The 14,640-nt window shown below is 53.5% G+C and overlaps 1 protein-coding gene across 1 annotated transcript; it reads right to left on the minus strand.

Annotated features, from left to right (window-relative positions):
• Positions 1–300: 300 nt before the first annotated feature.
• On the minus strand, positions 301–13,520 carry LOC122745590 (intercellular adhesion molecule 5-like). Its single transcript, XM_043990961.1, has 17 exons — positions 13,446–13,520; positions 12,562–12,828; positions 11,970–12,284; positions 11,523–11,677; positions 11,277–11,408; positions 9,813–9,889; positions 8,644–8,915; positions 7,791–8,060; positions 7,103–7,423; positions 6,535–6,825; positions 6,164–6,418; positions 2,616–2,864; positions 1,993–2,238; positions 1,638–1,898; positions 1,307–1,546; positions 918–1,184; positions 301–768 (listed from the first exon to the last, which is right to left on the minus strand). The coding sequence occupies exons 1-17, from the start codon at positions 13,507–13,509 to the stop codon at positions 503–505; spliced, it is 3,948 nt and encodes a 1,315-aa protein (XP_043846896.1). The 5' UTR covers positions 13,510–13,520; the 3' UTR covers positions 301–502.
• Between the last annotated feature and the right edge of the window lie 1,120 nt (positions 13,521–14,640).

Raw genomic sequence — 14,640 nt, forward strand, 5'->3', positions numbered from 1 at the left:
GCAATCTCAGAGTTCAATCAGTCTGATCTCATTTTAGGGATGTGGATCCTGATGCTAGAGAGTTGGAATAATGGACTTGGCCAAGTTTTTCTGGGTTGTTCCCCACCCCACCCCCCAGCCTGTGCTTCTTTCCACCCCACCTGGCTGCCTTGGAAACACAGAGACAAATACAGAAATAGAAACAGACTCACAGGAAGAGGTAGACATAGAAACAAACTTCCCCACAGAAAGAGATAGGAATGCAGAAAGAGGAGGGAGTGGGGAGAGGGCGGGCAAGAGGCAACTGATGGTGAATTGTTTATAAAAAGTTTATTCAGGGATAGAAAACTGGAAGGGAGGGAAAGGGGAAGGGGTTGAAGGACTCTAAGGGATCCTGGATCACAGCTGCCTTGGCACTCGGGCTCCATAAATAAATACATCAATTAATAAATACATGCCAGGGAGGGGCTGCCTACCCAGCTGGGTACAGGGGTGTGGGGAGTCCTGCTCTGGGGGAGGGGGCTCACGTGGCAGTCAGTTGGATGGAGTACACTTCTGCTCCTCCTCCCTCAGCCTCAGCCTCAGCCCCAGTGCCGCTCCCACCCCCAGCCCCAGCTCCGGCCCCACTCCCGTTCAAGCACACGGCTTCCCCAGAGCTCTCTGCCTCCTGCACGTTGTATTCTCCTTTCTTACAGGCTGTGGACTGGAGGTAATAGGTGAGGCCACCCAGGCTGGCCAGCAGCAGGGCCCCTCCAGCCGCCCCGCCCACGACAATCCACAGCCAGGGCCCTGCAGACAGCCGGGGATGAGGTCGTGTCACTGAGCCACACTCCCTTGGACTGTGGGCCAGCCCCCTGACCCTTCATACCCCAAGGAAAGCTAGGCCACAGGCTGCTGAAGAGCTAGCCTAGAGCCTTCTCCCCAAGGCCTAGCCTTACCAGCCACATGCACGGTGATCCGAAGGGCATGGCTGCCGTGGGGGTTGGTCGCTGCACACTCATATACCCCTCCATGGCTGCCCAGGGCACCAGCCACGCTGAGAGTGCTGTTGTTGCCTGAGAGCCCAATGTTGGAAGCCCCTGGTGGGGTACGCCAGCTGTACTGGGCTGGAGGGGATCCTTCCGCACGACAGGTCAGTGTGAAGTTCCCTCCAGGCTTCACACTGCCTGGGGGCATGGCTACCAGCTCTGCCACCAGGGGCCTGTCTGGGGGTGGAGAAGCCTTGTTATCCCCAGAGTCAGGCGGAGGCCTATGCTTGGTTTTGTCCCCTTGGGAGTCCCGTCCTCTCCCTGCCTGCCCTGGATCTTTTCCAGGACTGGTCACTTACACTCTACCCCAATGGTGACTATCCTGGTGTCTGATCCATGGCTGTTGGTGGCTACACAGTAGAAGGTCCCAGCATCTGCCCTGGAAACGCTCAGCTTTTCTGGCCGCTCCGGCCCCTCCCTCGAGCACTGGACCCTTGGAGTGGGGTTGCCCTGGGCTCTGCATGTCAGTGCTGGTGCCTGTGCCCCCTCCAACCAGGTCTGGTGGCTGGGGCAGCTGCTCTCATCCATTTGGGGTGGGGCTAGAAGGCAGCAAGGTTAACTTGTCAGTACCGGGGGGGCCAGATGGAGCACCGAGGGCCCGGCCACCCTGAGCCCCCATCCCCAGCTTACATTCGGCACTGATGGCGACTGTCTTGCTGGCTGACCCGTGGGGGTTGGTTGCATTGCAGTAGTAGAGCCCAGGAGCAGGGTCATGCCCCAAGTGAGAGCCCAGGTGAGGAAAAAGCAGCTCCTCCTGGCTCAGGTTCCCTGCCCTCGCACACAGCACCACAGGCTCGGGGTTCCCATCAGCCTCACAGGAGAACTGGTGGTCAGAGCCCTTGACCCAGGTCCAAGCACCAGGGCAGCTAACCTCCCCAAAACTTGGCGCATCTGCCATAGGTACAAGACAGCCATCAGGTGCCGCAGGGCTCTCAGCTGCCCTCTGCCCCTCGCCCATACCCCACCCCTTTCCTTCTCCACTCACACTCAACAGTGATGGACACATTTGTGGAGGCTGAGCCCCGAGAGTTTGTAGCCACACAATGATAAGTGCCTGCATGCTCCCGGGTGACTCGAAGTGGCCCTGCAGGAAGCCAGGCCCTGGCCCCAGTGGGCCTACAGCTCACAATGGGTGGTGGGACCCCAAGAGCCTGACAGGTCAGCACCTCCTCTGTACCCTCAAGCCATGTCTGTGTCTCTGGGCAACCTAATTGATCCAGATCGGGCCCATCTGGTAGCAGAGGGGGAAGGTGTTGGTGGGGGTAAGGGGAGGAAAAGAAAGGCACCCACCATACTTATTTGTTGCCAAATGGGGGCTTCGATTGGTAGGATGTAGTCATTGGAAAGTGACAGCAATGTTTAAAAACAAAGAAAAGAACCTCAATAAAACAGTTTTCTAAAAACAAAAGGAACCCCAGGCCTGCTACTCTGCTGGACATGGACACTGCTCCATCCCAACTGGACAATGTCCTGGCACTGCTGGGTATTCCCCCTAACCCTTTCCCCATAGTCTCCATCACCCATTCTTGAGTGGAGGTGGGGGCGGGGAGAACCCTCCCTCTAATGGCGCTGAGCCAGGGTGGGTGTGGTGGCCCCACTGTCACTCACACTCCACCATCACCATCACATCCTTTGTTGTTTGGCCCACTGTGTTGGAAGCTGTGCATTGGTAGGTGCCCGAATGATCCCGGCGGATGGGCAGTGGAAGGCCCAGCGGGATGGCTGGTCCCCCCTCTGGCCGGACACATTCCACAACTGGGGGTGGATTCCCTGGAGCCCAACACTGCAGAGTAGATTCCATCCCCTCCAACCACGTCCAGTTCCCAGGACAGCCTGCCTCATCCAGTCTTGGCCCATCTGGAGCAAAAAAAAGTGAGTTCCCTGTAGACTGTGCCCCCAAACCTCAGGACTGAACCCCAAAGTGGGATTTCAGAACTGAGTTTCAGCTCTATCAAAGGGCTTTTGAGGCTAGGCAAGTAAGGGACAAAATCAGCACAAAGTTGTAAGTCAGAGATAAAGCAAAATCAGAGGATCACGGAATTTTAGTCTGAATTTCTCATTTTACCCTCATTTTGGCAGATGCCCAAAGGGTGAAATGATTTGACCCAAAGTCACATGAGTGAAGGTCGGGGGCAGGAGTGGGGTAGAATCAGAGATCAGAAATCAAGAGCAGGGCATTTAGGATTAGAGGTTCTCCCTTTCCTCAGTTTTCACAGATTTTGACCTCTCTGGAGTTTTGACATTCATTTTAGGAAGGACACTGACAAGATGGCAGCCAGGATAGTAAAGAGCTCAAGATGAGCATTACTTAAAAGAATTCAATATAGCCTGCAGAGAAGACTTGGGAGGGACATGGTAGCTCACCAACTATCTGAAGGCTTGTCAAATGGAAAAAGAAACTTGCTGTTAAGTCAAAGAAGACCAATTTGGGCTTGATGTGGGGAATCATTTCCTAGCAGAGTCCTCCAAAAGTGGAATGGACTTCCTGAGTGGATTGGCTGCCCCCATTCGCCAACCCCAACTGCAGCTCTTTCTTCAAGCAAAGCTTAGATTGGCCACTTGCGCAGGTGTGGGGTAGATGCAATGGATGGCCTCTGGCCATCAGGCTTTACTGGATCATTCTCCATATCACACTCCCTTGGTGATCTCATTTATTCTCACAGATTCAATGATGAGCTCTATTCAGATGATTCTCATATATACCCAATTCTCATCTGTCTCCTGAATACCAGTCTTTCATGGTCTTTTGGCTGGCATGTATCTCTTTCGTATGTACATCCATACATACCATCTGCACACCACACTCAACCTATCTAGTGTGGCCTAGTGGACAGAGCCCAGGATGTGTTATTATTAGCAAGATCTAGGTTCAAATCTTCCCTCTTACTTACTAGCTGTGTGACTCCGTGGACAAGTCATTTAACCTCTCTGACCCTCAGTTATGAATGAGAATAAATAGCTGGAATAAACGAGTCTCTGTCAAACTCAAATGAAATAATGTAGGAAAAGCATTTTATGTTTTTGAAATACTATAAAAATGAAAAGTGGTGGTTCTTGCCCCAAACCCAGCCCTCCTTAAAACCTCCTTATTTGAGTTTGAGACCAGCTCTGTTCTTCTAGTCACATTGACTGGTTCATTTGAACTCATCCTTGACCCTTCCTCTCTTCCTCTCATGTCTAATCAATTGCCAAGTCTCTGAAGATTCCAACTGTATGACACCCTCCCCATTTGTTCTTTTCTTTGAATGCATGGAGTGATCATTCTATACCACCCCTATTACCTTTCACCTGGACTATCACAATAATAATAACTAGCATTATTATTATATTATTATTAGATGACTTGGGAGGGTGCTTTAAAGTTTACAAATACCATCTCATTTGATCTTCACAAAAACCCTGGGGGGTGGGAGTAGGTGATATTATCCCCATTTTACAGATAAGGAAACTGAGGCAGACAGAGGTTCAGTGACTTGGCCCAGGGTCACACAGCTATGAAAGAGTCTGAAGCCAAACTGGAGCTCATGTTTTCCTGACTGCAGTTTCAAGTCTCTAGCCATTGCACCATCCAGCTGTGATAGCCCCTCCCTTTTACCAGGATGTCAAGGGGTCCTCCCAGCTCTTCTAGTCTGTGTTTCTGTGGTGTCTTCCATCTGCTCCTTATTGTTTCCAACAACTCATTCTGGCAATTAGGATCCATCACAGTCAGGCACCTCATTATGTCACAATCCTCTCCCTCCTTCGAAATTCCTGCATTCCAGACAAACTGGACCACTAACTATTCCCTGACTTTAACATTAACTTCTGGACTCTGAACCAAACTGTTCCCCTTCTTGGAATTCAGTTCCTTCTCATCTCTTTCTTCCTTCCCTTTTTCAGGGCTCAGATTATTTTCTTCCTCCTCTATGCCACTTCTGCCTTCCTTGATCCCCTAGTTATTGTTTTTTCCTCCCCAAATTATCTCCCATTAGCTTATCTGCATGAACACTGTAATCTGCACCCCTTTCCTCATGGAAGAATATATACTCCTTGGGGCCAAGAACTCTTTCATTTTGGTTTGGATCCCCAAGGCTTCTTACAGTGACTGTTTTGTTGGAGGCAAGATTGTCCTGGTTCTATTTATGTTGTAGGACTTGTCTAGAGAAGCTTGACCCTTGTTATGGGGCTCAGGTCCCAAACTCCCCTCCCCCTTTACCCATTTTGTTCTATGTGCATACATATAAATATGTGTGTGTATGTATAGATGTATATACATATATATACATGTGTGCCTATGTGTGCATGCAGTCTATATATATCTGTATCTATGTGTATATTTAGATGTGTTCTACATACATACATACATACATACATACATACATACATACATACATACATGTTCTGTCATTTTTTCTGGAAGAGGACTTGCATTGAATTGGATTTAAATGAGGGAGAGCTATGCAAAGTCACCAACCTCACTCTCTCCTCCAGAGGGATCGGGGTCCAGTGGCCATATCCGGGGTCCATATCCATCTCTCTCTCTCTCTCTCTCTCTCTCTCTCTCTCTCTCTCTCTCATCAGGATGACTGGAGAAGATAGCCCTGGATGCTTTTTTTTTTTGCGGGGCAATTGGGGTTAAGTGACTTGCCCAGGGTCACACAGCTAGTAAGTGTTAAGTGTCTGTGGTTGGATTTGAACACAGGTCCTCCTGAATCCAGGGCTGGTGCTCTATCCACTGCGCCACCTAGCTGCCACCCTGGATGCTTTTAAGGCAATTGGGATTAAGTGACTTGCCCAGGGTCACACAGCTAGTAAGTGTCTGAGACTGCATTTGAACTCAGGTCCTCTCAACTTCAGGGCCAGTGCTTTATCCACTTTGCTACCTAGCTACCATCAATCCATCTGTGTGTATATATACACACACACATATACACATACATGCACACACATATGCAAACATGCATATATACACACACATGCATACATACATACAACATAACATACATTTGCTCAAAATGCCTTTTGAATTGCCTTGGTTGCTAGCTGGTGAACTGATTCAATTACATTAGAAGGGAGCCAGACTGAGAGGTTAGTAAGAGCCTGTGGGACTGTCGATGGATGGTTGCCCTAAGCCATCAGAGTTGGGAATCAGGGGACAAGGGGACAGTTGCACTCACACAGAACCTGCAGCTCCAGGCTTCGGTTCCTACGAAGTATCTCTCCCTTCACCTCCAGGAGAGCTTCACAGGTGAACACTCGTTCATCATCCTCTTCACTAGCAGTCAGGCTGAGCCAGGCGGGCTCCCCAAGAGGAGGCTCAGGAGCTCCATCCAGCCGCACCTGGGCACCTGGAGGGGCTTGACAGGTCACATTCACAAAGGTCCCCTCCCTGACACTGGGTTCACTGACTGTGAGGTTGGGCTGAGGAAAGCCTGGAGGAAGGGGAGCCAGAGCTCATGAGCCCACTCTCCTAACCTCCCTCCTTAGCTTCCCCGTTCAGCCACCCGGCTGGCTGGGCCAGCCCTTTCCCCACCTGTCACCTCCTTACTATAGACTGTCAGGTTTCCTTGGGCCTTTCGATCCTCTCCCCCTAGGGTCACGGTGCAGGTCAGCTCCTGCTCCCCCTCAACTGCTTCCTCTTCCACAGTGAGAGTAGCAGCAGCCCTTAGCTTGTCCCCATCCAGGATGATGCTGGGACTCAGCATCCGACTCCCTAGAGCCAGTTGTATGTGGGCTTCCTCAACTGGGAACAGCTTGTCCATCTCACAGCTCACCAGCTGCTCTGAGCCGACTTCCAGGAGCCTGGGGAATGCTAGACTAGGGGGCCCTGGGGCCAAGGCTGTGAAGAAATAAAGAGAGCTAGGCTAGTGAAAGGGAAAGGTGAGTTAACCCTGCTCTTTTGACAGAGCTGGAAATACAGGGTCAAAGGAAAAACTGGGATTGGGCAGGTGGGGAGATTAGTGCCCTTTTTCCAGGGGAAGGAACCAGACAAACTCAGTGTCATCAAACTCGGGAGTCTTCCCAGGCTCTTCCCTAGGACCAACAGCTCCTTATTCTCCTCCTGGCAGAGGTGCAAAGGCAGAGGTCAGAAGCTTGCCCAGTTCCTCCCCACTCACCAAATGTGTGGAGCTCCTGTGGGGTGGAGCTATTCTGAAGGAGCCCCAGTCCGTGGGGCCTAAGATCCAGCTCAGCAAGGCAAGAGAAGTTGGCTCTATGGTCTTCCTTTCGGGCAGTGGCCGTGAACGTGGCCATAGCGCCCCTTGCCCTTGGCGATTCTCCTGGGAACCTCCGCCTGCTCAGTTCCTGCGTTCCCCGAAGCAGAGTAACAGAAAGGCTCCCCCGGGGTCCAGCTCCCGGCACCCTGCAGCTTAGAGTGAAGTTCTCACCCACAGGCAACCAGGCAGGTAGTGGCTCCAATTCCACTCGATCTGGTCGTTCTGTGGGCACAGGGGCGGAAGGAATGGGAATGGAGAGGGAGAGGGAGAGGGATAGAAAGGGATGTGTGATGGAGAGGAGAAAGGCGCAAAAAGAGAGCCTTGGCGAAGGGTTAGAAGAAGGAGAGGGGTGTAGAATGGGAACGGAGAAGGGCGAAAGTAAGAAGGATAGAGGACACGCGAGATAGAGAGGAACATGGAGGATGGGGAACGCCCCAAAAGAAAGGGGGCTAAGGCGTTGAGGGACACCAGGTGGGTATTGTAGAAGTGCGCGGAGGTGAAGATGGGTGTGGGGAAAGTGGAGAGGAAGGTGGAATCGACGGGGAGAGGATTGCAGAGGGTCCGCTTCACCCCTTCCACCGTCACTCACGGTAGGTGAGGATCGTCCCACGCGCCTGAAGGGTCCGGCGGGCGCAGCGGAAGAAGCAGATGGGATGGGCTTCGGGCTCACGGATGTCCACCAGCTGGCGGGCGAGCCAGCGCAGCCCCCTCTGCGTTCCGTTCCTCCTAAGCGAGGTCTCCAGCCCGCCCCGCTCAGGTCGTGGACAGTTGGTGCTACAGTTCAGCCACAGCGAGCCCCCTCGCTCCACTAGTGCGGACCTGGGCTGCAGGTCTGCCCAGTATGGCTCCTGCGCCGCTCCTACGTGGGGGACCAGGTTGCTCTCAGGTATGGACCGGTCCAGGACCAGAGGCGGCTGGCTTTCTGAAAGCCAACCAAGCTCAACGCTTCCTCTCTCGTTCCACTGATCCCAGGAACCCCCACCCCCAATTCTAATCATTTGCCAGTGGGGACACGCAGCAGTCCAGGGACCGAGCAGAACCCCAGGCCCAGGATGATTGGTATTCCTGTGCCTTCTGAGACCCTTGGAAGTGGACGAGAAACCACAAGCCTCTCACTCGCCTGGTACTTCAGTAGTGTCAAGAGCTTCGGAACTTGGTAAAAATGAGAGGAAGATCGGAGATTCTTGGCCCCCAAGCCTCGTGGCGCGGGGGCGGGCGGGAGCGCGCGCGGCCCGGGGTGGGGGATGGAGCAGGTTTTGGGGGGGGCCTAAGAGGAGTGGGGTATCATTCGCTTCTCTCCTGGCTGACTGAGGTTGTAAGGGCGACACTAAGATGGATCGCAGCTAGTACTCCGAGGGGAATCAGCTGTTTCTGCAAGTCAGGGGTGCCTACCTATCCCCCTGTCCAGGTCCTACAGGCGTGGGGTGGGGGGTGACTCTTACCTGAGAGAGCGAGCAGCCCCAGGCAGAGAGACCCCACAAGGGCGAGCAGTGCCCGGAGCAGCAGCGACTGAGAGAAGGTCATTGCCGGCGGAGCCGGAGCGCAGAGAAGCGGAGATGGAGAGAGTGAGGAAGAGGATGAGAGGGAGAAACGGGGAGGACAGCTTGGCTCAGCTCGGCACGGCGGGGCGGGGCAGGGTGTGGAGGAGGCCAAGTTGCGCTTGGGGATTGGTTTAACGTTGGTAACTTGGTATCCAAGGAGGAGGAGGAGGCAGAGGCGGCTGAAAGGAGAGAGGAGAGGAGAGGAGAGGAGAGGAGAGGAGAGGAGAGGAGAGGAGAGGAGAGGAGAGGAGAGGAGAGGAGAGGAGAGGAGAGGAGAGGAGAGGAGAGGAGAGGAGAGGAGAGGAGAGGGAACAGGGGAGGAGAGGAGAGGAGAGGAGAGGAGAGGGAACAGGGGAGGAGAGGAGAGGGGAGGGGAGGGGAGGGGAGGGGAGGGGAGGGGAGGGGAGGGGAGGGGAGGGGAGGAGAGGAGAGGAGAGGAGAGGAGAGGGGAGGAGAGGAGAGAGGAGAGGGGAGGAGAGGAGCGAGAGAGCAGGATCAAGGCTCAGAAGCATGAGGAAACAAGGAACGAGAGACCCCCTAGGCAACTGGAGCATCCTTGACTCGGAGTTATTGTATCACCAGCGCTTACCACGGTCTTGCACATAGTAGGTGCGTAATAAATGCTTGTTGACTTGAATTAAATTGAGCCATGGGAACCTTTCCAACAGCCTCTGCTGCTGGCTAATTTTCTTGTTTCACCCACCCACCCCCAACAACCCTCACTAGCCCCGAGCCAAGGCGCCACAGCATCAGAACAGCCACTGGGCCTCTAGGTCCCGGCGCGTGGGGGCTGGAAGTAGGTGTGAACTGCGACGCCTCAGCAGAGGGTTTCTGGAACCCACACGCGTCAGCTCAGTCCCGCCCGAGGGGAGGAGACTACTATAATCTCCCTGGGCACAGTAAAAGAAAGGACGTGGCTTCGACTCCACCTGAGCTTTAGTTCTGGAACTAGATTAGATGGGGGAACGCACAGTTAGAAGTGATGTTAACCTCTGATTCCCTTCCCCAGCTGTTAAGGCACAAGAAGCCTTCATGAAGCCCCGCCCCCATCCAGGCCACGGCTGCCCCACGGGGGCCGAGGGGGTGGGGTGGGGGGAGCAGAGCTATGCGAACGATCCATTGGAGACAGGTTTGGAGAGGTTCGAACCTGGGAAACCAAAATCAGGCCCACTACGTACGACAACTCCGAGGCTGAAACCCAGGCGAAGCGGTGGGGTGTGTGCAGTGTGGGGGGTGAATAGGTGAAATCTAGGGAGGGGAGTTTCTTGGTGACCCTACTCTGTCCTGTCTCTGTGATCCCAGATGTCGAGTGCGCTTCCCTTCCCATTTCCCAGCTCCACCCTTCACCTAAGAGTGGCTTATAAGACTATAGGAGAGACTCGCTTAGGAGAGTCAAGGACCGTTGTTCTCAGCGCCCCCGCGCTCAAAAGCACGAAGAGAAGGGTGGGAGGCAAAGCCCAGTTGCCTCTGGAGACAGCCGTGTGTGTGTATGTATGTGTGTGTGTGTGCGCGCGCGCGTGTGTGCCGGAGTGTGCTCGAGCGCATGTGTACAGTGCACATCGTGTCAGTGGGAATCTAAATTAGGGGGTTTTCGTTATAGTGTCCCTATTTACTAAGTGTGGGGAGGACAAGTGTCTCTGCGTAGGCCTTGTGTGCGAGAGCTGAAAATAGGAGAACCCTGAGTGAACTCCGTACACGAGGGAACCCACGCGTTGTGGACCTACCTGGGCCCTGGCTAGGCGCAGCACCCTGCCGCTGTCCTCACCCAGCCCTCCGCGCAAACCATAGGGCTTGTGGGCTCGTAAACGAACCAATCAGGGTTGCCCCGCCCGCGGGAGCGGAGCCAATTGGGTCCCAGGGTCTGGTCTGTAAGCTGGCCCTCTGAACCGCTAGCCCCCCATGTGGCCTCAGTTCCTCCCCACCCGACTCCGCCTACTGCTTCTACTGCTTCGCCTCGATAACACGCCATGGGGTGGGGAGAACTGCCCAGCCAGGGGGGCCAAGTGGGGAGAATCCACGGTGCCACCCGACCGGGGTTCTCTTCTCCTCGAGGCCCCGCCCGCTCTGGCGCCTCTAGGTGCTAGAACCGAACTTCCGTCCTGCCTCCCCCCCTAATCTTCCATTCCCAACCTGGGGTGATCAGGGCCCTTGAGGTGACGCCGGAACTAGGTTTATTCAGAGTCCTGGGCCTCCCGCTCTACACTGGGGACCGGAAGCTGGTGGTCTAGAGTCTGCCTTGAGAAAGGTGTGGAGGTGACGCATCAGGCAGCGGACTGTGTCTGGGGGCTCCGGCAGGGCGTTAGGGTATGGGGGGGAAAGGGCGGGGAAAGGAGGCGAGGTGATTTAGCTCACACATTCCTATAGTCTTTAAGGTTTAAGAAGCACTTTACTCACCACAACCCTGTGAGGTAGGGATTATTCTCATTTTTTAGAAGGAAAAACTAAGGCTCAGTAATTTGCCCAAGGTCACACAGCTAGCAAGGAGTTTTGGGCCCAAGTGTCCTCAGATCCCGCTAGAAGTCGTTCCTCTCTACCAGGTTTGTCACCCGAGTTCCTTGCTGCTTGAAGAGCCCAATAACGTGGAATCCAGGACTGTTCCTGGGCTGGAGCCTGGAGCCCAGAGGAATCAATTTCTGTTTTAACTTAAGCTGGTACCGGTTGTTAGCCTGGGGGAGGGGGCTGAAGGAGGAGCATCCTTCCCAGCTTGTTAGGAGGCACTATGTGGATCTTGGCTTCCTGCCTTTATTGGTCCAGACAACTTCTTGCTGTGACGTCCCTCACACCTTCTCAGTAGGGGTTTCACCAGGGGGACGCAAGGTTTCTGGCTGCAGCTGTCCCCCAGGCTGCAAGAAGAAGACACCTGAAGCTGTAAGGAGCAGGAACCCAGCCAGAGATGTTAAAGCGACCCAGGCTACGACCTGAGACATTGGGTTCTCTGCAAAAAAAGAGGGAGGAAGGGCGGAGAGATGAGGTCAGGGGTTACTTAGCTCTGCCCTTTCAGGCTCTTCTGAGTCCCTGAAACCTCCTTCTCTTCCCCAAGGTCTCCTTTTCCTCCCCTCCTGGTACCTTCCTGTCCTTTCCCACCCAGTCTCCCTCTTTCCCAGGTTGAGGGGGGTGATGGAAAATGAGTCTCCTCCATAATTCCAACAATCAGGACTCCCCTAAATAAGAAAGCACTGGGGTCATTTATTCCTCTACCTCCAGCTTCTGCCTGGTACCCGCCTCACCTCGCAAGTGTAGCCTCACTGGCTTGGAGCTTCGAATGATTAGGAAGCCATTAAGGTTAAGCTGAGCATGGCAGGACATGAGCTGCCCCATGTCTTGGAGGCGTGGCTGGATCTTGGAGGTCCAGGTCACATTGGCTGACTCAAGGCGGTAGCCTGACTGTGCTAAGCTAACAGAGGACAGGGCTTTGCCTGAGAGGCTCAGGATCATCGTTAGCTTCTCCAGAGGAAAGACAAAGGACGCCTGACAGCGGAACTCGTACTCGGTGCCCACATCCATGAGGGGTGGCTGTTCCAAGACCACAGCATGTGGGGGGCCTGGGAAAAGGGAAAGGGAGGATGGAGAGGGGCCTTAACTGGTCACCCACCTCATCTCTGAGCCCCAGAGCTGGCCCAGTACTCAGGAATATGGCAGTGATAGGAAGCTAGAGACACAACACAACCAACCCTGGAGCCCTTAGACCTCCCTTGCGCCCAGCCAGTTCCAGCCCACAGCCGCCTGGGATATTCCAGGGTGCCAGGCCTAGAGTTCCCAGCTTCTTCTCTGGCTCCTTAGTCCCTGTCTCTGTGAGATGAAGGGATCTGAGCCACTCACTGTAGGCCTTGATTGTAGCAGTGGCCTCCTCGGTTTCTCCAGCACAGGTGAAGAAGCATCGAGCTGTTGACTCCCACGCCTTCACATCCAACACCTGGAAAGCAGCCCATCCTGGGCCTGTCTCCTTTTTGCCCTGAATCAGTGAAGTGATCAGCCCCCAGGCTTCAGGCTGGGCACAGCTTGTGCTGCAGTTGAGCCAAACAGAGCTGCCAGGAGGTATGCTCACTTCTTGTGGCAAGACACGGACCCAGAAGGACTCATGGACCTCTGTGGAGGAAGCCATGAAGAAAGGGAGGGTCAATTTCCTGACATCCCAGGTTCCTTAACTTTCTCTCCTTCCAAACTAACCTTGGCATTTGCTAAGACCAGATAGGGGCTCAGAATTGCTCTGGATTCCCTAGCAAAGAAGGCACTGAAGGAAGTCCTTTGGGGAAGTAGGCAGAAGGAGGGTCAGAGTCTTGGAATACTCCTAACCTTATCCCAGTCGGGCGAGATAGACACATAGACACAGAACACCCCCAGTGGGAGGTGGGAAGAAGAGATAAATGCAGGAGGTGGAGTTTGGGGACGAGGGCTCCGGGCTCTCACCTTCCACACACACACACACACACACACACACACACACACAGTCTCCCCATAATAGCCAGCCTAGTCCATGACCTTTTATGGGAGCCCTGGGAAAGAAGTTAGAGAGTGAAGGAGAGAGAACTATTCAGGCTTTTCTAGTTCCCACCCCTCACCTCCTAGCTTCTGTGGCCTAGGGGACTCCTGGACAAGTATGGACAGAAAGTATCTGCTCAAGTTCCAGCTCAAACTAAAGGCTCCTGACCTCCTGGTCCCACCATGTCCCATCCAGGCAAGGCACCCCCTCCCCAATTTCTCACCTTGGCCACCACCAGTGGCTGCCAGCTGCAGGATTAGTAAGGCAAGAGGGGAGGGTGCCCTCATGGTGAGGATCCCAGGACTGAGGGGCCTCTCAGAAGGCAAAGAGATAAGGTCACAGAAGCCCCACCCCAGCCCTCTGAGGGCCTCTATGTTAGGGGCCAGCAGGAGGGATCAGAGTCACCCTCTCCCCTACTCTCCCACAGAGTTTGTCTGAAGGGGATGCATCTAGATATACCCCCTCCTCCAACCCCCTACCCTGGCCATTGAGTCAGATAAGCCAGAACAAAGTCCCTGGAGCTCTATGTAGGTGCAATTATATAAGTGGATCTGTGGACATATGACAGGAGGTTGGGAGGTGGTGGTAGAGGTAGGGAGGGGGGAATGTTTGTTTGCTGTAGTGAAGGCTGATCTTCCTCTTTTTGTTGTTGTTGTTGTTGTGATCTTCCTCTTAAAAGTGGGGACAGCTAGGTGGCGCAGTGGATAAAGTACCGGCCCTGGATTCAGGAGGACCTGAGTTCAAATCCAGCCTCAGACACTTAACACTTACTAGCTGTGTGACCATGGGCAAGTCACTTAAGCCTCATTGCCCCCCCCCAAAAAAAGAGGAGCTAGTAAAGGGGCTTGAAGAATAGGAATGCCTCAACCCTTTCCAAGTTAGAATAAAATAAAATGTTCACTTAAAAAATGGGTGTCAGTATAAAAACCAAGAAGGGGAAGTACCACTAGAGGTAGAGTTCTGGAAGCCGATGCAGTAAAGGAGAGAGAGGAAGTGACCACTGAATATACTGAAGGTAAGTCATAGGTGTGATGCTCTTCCCAAAATGGGGTCAGGAAGTAGTCCCTTGTCCTCTAAGGGACATGATGGGTATCCCATGTGCCATCAGGTGGGAGATCATCCAGTGTTAGAGGAAGAAGAGGTCATGTCCAACTAACTTCATTGCCTTTTTCATCCAGGTTACTGAAGCAGTACAGTTATCAGAGGGTTACTGTAGATATATAGTTTTAGCAAAGCATTTTGACAAAATCGTGATATTCACATGAATAACAAAAAAAAAAAGATTTCAGCTAGGCTGGAGGTTCTCAAGCTTTCTCAGTTCACTACACTCAGGGTCTCAGGAAATTTTTTATAGCACCCCTAGGCAACCCCTTCCCCCTTAAAAATAACCAAGTCCTTTGTATTAGTTGTCAAAAACT

The sequence above is a fragment of the Dromiciops gliroides genome, chromosome 1 (assembly GCF_019393635.1).
Source record: "Dromiciops gliroides isolate mDroGli1 chromosome 1, mDroGli1.pri, whole genome shotgun sequence".
Taxonomy (NCBI): Eukaryota; Metazoa; Chordata; class Mammalia; order Microbiotheria; family Microbiotheriidae; genus Dromiciops; species Dromiciops gliroides.